Genomic DNA, 2,500 nt, shown 5'->3' on the forward strand with positions numbered 1-2,500 from the left:
CCCTAGGTTAAGAACTCCCTGCATGCAACTCGGACAATGTCTGTCACACCACCTTTCTTTCCCTCACTCTCTGACAGAGGAAATGCTTTTCTAATAGAGCCAATAAAGGGGCTGGAACAATTTCCAGTGTACTCAGTGATTGGGGAAATAGAAATAGATTGGCGTATCGTGGATCACATTTATTTACCAGGAGTCACAATATACATACACTACCTCTCTTGCCTCTCTATCTTTCCCACAGCGACCCCTACCCCCACCATATTTTGGTCTTTCTACCTATTTTTCATTTTCTAAGCCCCTATGTGTTCTGTTTCTCTCTCTTCCTTTCTCCCTCACACACACAAACACAACCACACACACTCACACACGTTCTCTCTCTGCTTCCCTTCTCTCTCTCATAAACACATACCCATTGAGTTGACCATTTCATCATTTCAGGACCCTCCACTTAACAAGCACCCATGACTCACACACGCACAAAAACACACTCAAACACACACACACGCACGCACGCACGCAAGCACGCAAGCAGGCACGCACGCACGCACGCACGCACGCACGCAGGCACGCACGCACGCACGCACGCACGTCCATGGTTCTCTCTTCATTCCTAATATAAATTGCTGCCTTGGTTTCCTTCGATTTCCTAGAGTAAGACAGAGATGTGTGCCTGAATGTGTTTGTGTGTGTGTGTGTATATGTGTGTGTGTGTGTGTGTGTGTGTGTGTGTGTGTGTGTGTGTGTGTGTGTGTGTGTGTGTGTGTGTGTGTGTGTGTGTGTGTGTGTGTGACAGGTATGGCAAACGGAAGTGAGAGGTAGAGACTGAATGAGTATATGTGGATATGGTATAGTGGGCAGATAGGGAGAGAGATAGACAGATAGACAGATAGATAGAAAGAGAGAGATCGATAAACGGATAGAAAGACGGATAGATAGATAATCAGATAGATAGATAGAGAGGTAGACAGACAAATAGATAGATAAACAGATAGATAGATAGACAGGTAGACAGTCAGATAGACAGAAAATAGATAGACAAATAGATAGATAGATAGATAGATAGATAGATAGATAGATAGATAGATAGATAGATAGACAGAAAATAGATAAACAGATAAACAGATAGATAAACAGATAGATAGATAGATAGATAGATAGATAGATAGATAGATAGATAGATAGATAGATAGATAGGTAGATAGATAGATAGATAGATAGATAGATAGATAGATAGATAGATAGATAGTTAGATAGATAGATAGATAGATAGATAGATAGATAGATAGATAGATGGATATATAGATAGATAGATAGATAGACAGGTAAATAGACAGATTAGATAGATAGGTAGGTAGATACATAGGTCGAGAAAGAGAGAGACAGACAGAGGGAGAGAGAGAGAAAAAGAGAGAGAATGGATGGCAAGAGTGAATGGGTGAGGGAGAGAAAGAGAGAGGGGGTGAATGTGACATAGAGAGAGAGGGGGAATGAATGGGAGAGAGAGAGAGAGAGGGAGAGAACGAAAGAGAGAGAGAGAGGTGCTGCTGGTTGGGGATGAGTATTACTGCACTAACATGGCCCTGGCTTCAAGAATGTTCTGTCATATGTCCTAGTCGCCATGGTTACAGCAGTCCGTTCCCTGAGTTATTGCCTTTAACCTTGTTTAAAGAGTGCTTTCCAAAACGGCTTAATTTAGCGCAATGGGAGACCTGCTCACTTAAATCTCACAAATATTACGCTGTGTCTGTGTTTGTGTGTGTATGTGTGACACACGCTTAGAAACACACACACAACAGAAACACACACAAACAATCATATCAACATATAAGCGTATGGTCACACACTCACATCTGCCCTCACACACACACCAACACACACACACACGCCCTCACACACACACATGCGTACACAAACACACACACACACAGGCACTCACACACTCACCTGGAGACGGTGCAGTGCCCTCTCCTTGCTCTTTGGCTCCACGGGCACCAGCGCCTTGTCAAAGCCCCCCCCTCCCCCTCCGCCTCCGCCACCCCCCACTCTGGGGTACACTTCCCTGGCCTGGCTGACCGTCATGGCTGACCAGGTGCTCCTCTTCAGCGAGTGCGCCCCCCCATGGCCGTGTGGCCCCCCCTCGCCGGCCATCACCATGCTGTTGCAGGCCAGGCACTCCCCGGGCCCCCCAGGGCCAGCCTTGGGCCTCTTCATGGTCAGCTCGTGCAGGCTGGCGTCCAGGCTCTCGGGGTAGGCGCCCCCGCCCCCGCCACGGCCCCCACCACCACCTCGCCCACCAGGCAGGAAGCTGCTGTCACTGTCCAGGTTGTCGTCAGAGCTCCACCAGCCGGCCGTGCGGCTGCGGTGACGGCTGCCGTGGCGATGCGGCTCTTGTCGGTAATCGCCACTCTTGCTGCGCTCGCGGCTCTTGCTGCGTCGGGCGGAGCGGGACTGGTGATGCCCTCCTCCTCCTCCTCCTCCTCCTCCTTCCTCTCCTGAGCTA

At 48.6% G+C, this 2,500-nt stretch overlaps 1 protein-coding gene across 1 annotated transcript in view; it reads right to left on the reverse strand.

Moving 5' to 3' along the window:
• The window catches only part of dlgap3 (discs, large homolog-associated protein 3), a gene marked incomplete at its 3' end in the record, with an annotated part of 23,855 nt that overhangs the window by 20,807 nt on the left and 548 nt on the right, over positions 1-2,500 (reverse strand). Inside the window, exon 1 of the mRNA XM_080859753.1 lies at positions 1,945-2,500. This exon is cut by the window's right edge and continues 548 nt beyond it. Within this exon, the coding sequence (XP_080715879.1) occupies positions 1,945-2,500 (556 nt within the window). The remainder of the gene's footprint in view (positions 1-1,944) is intronic.

The sequence above is a fragment of the Sprattus sprattus genome, assembly GCF_963457725.1.
Source record: "Sprattus sprattus genome assembly, chromosome: 20".
NCBI lineage: Eukaryota > Metazoa > Chordata > Actinopteri > Clupeiformes > Clupeidae > Sprattus > Sprattus sprattus.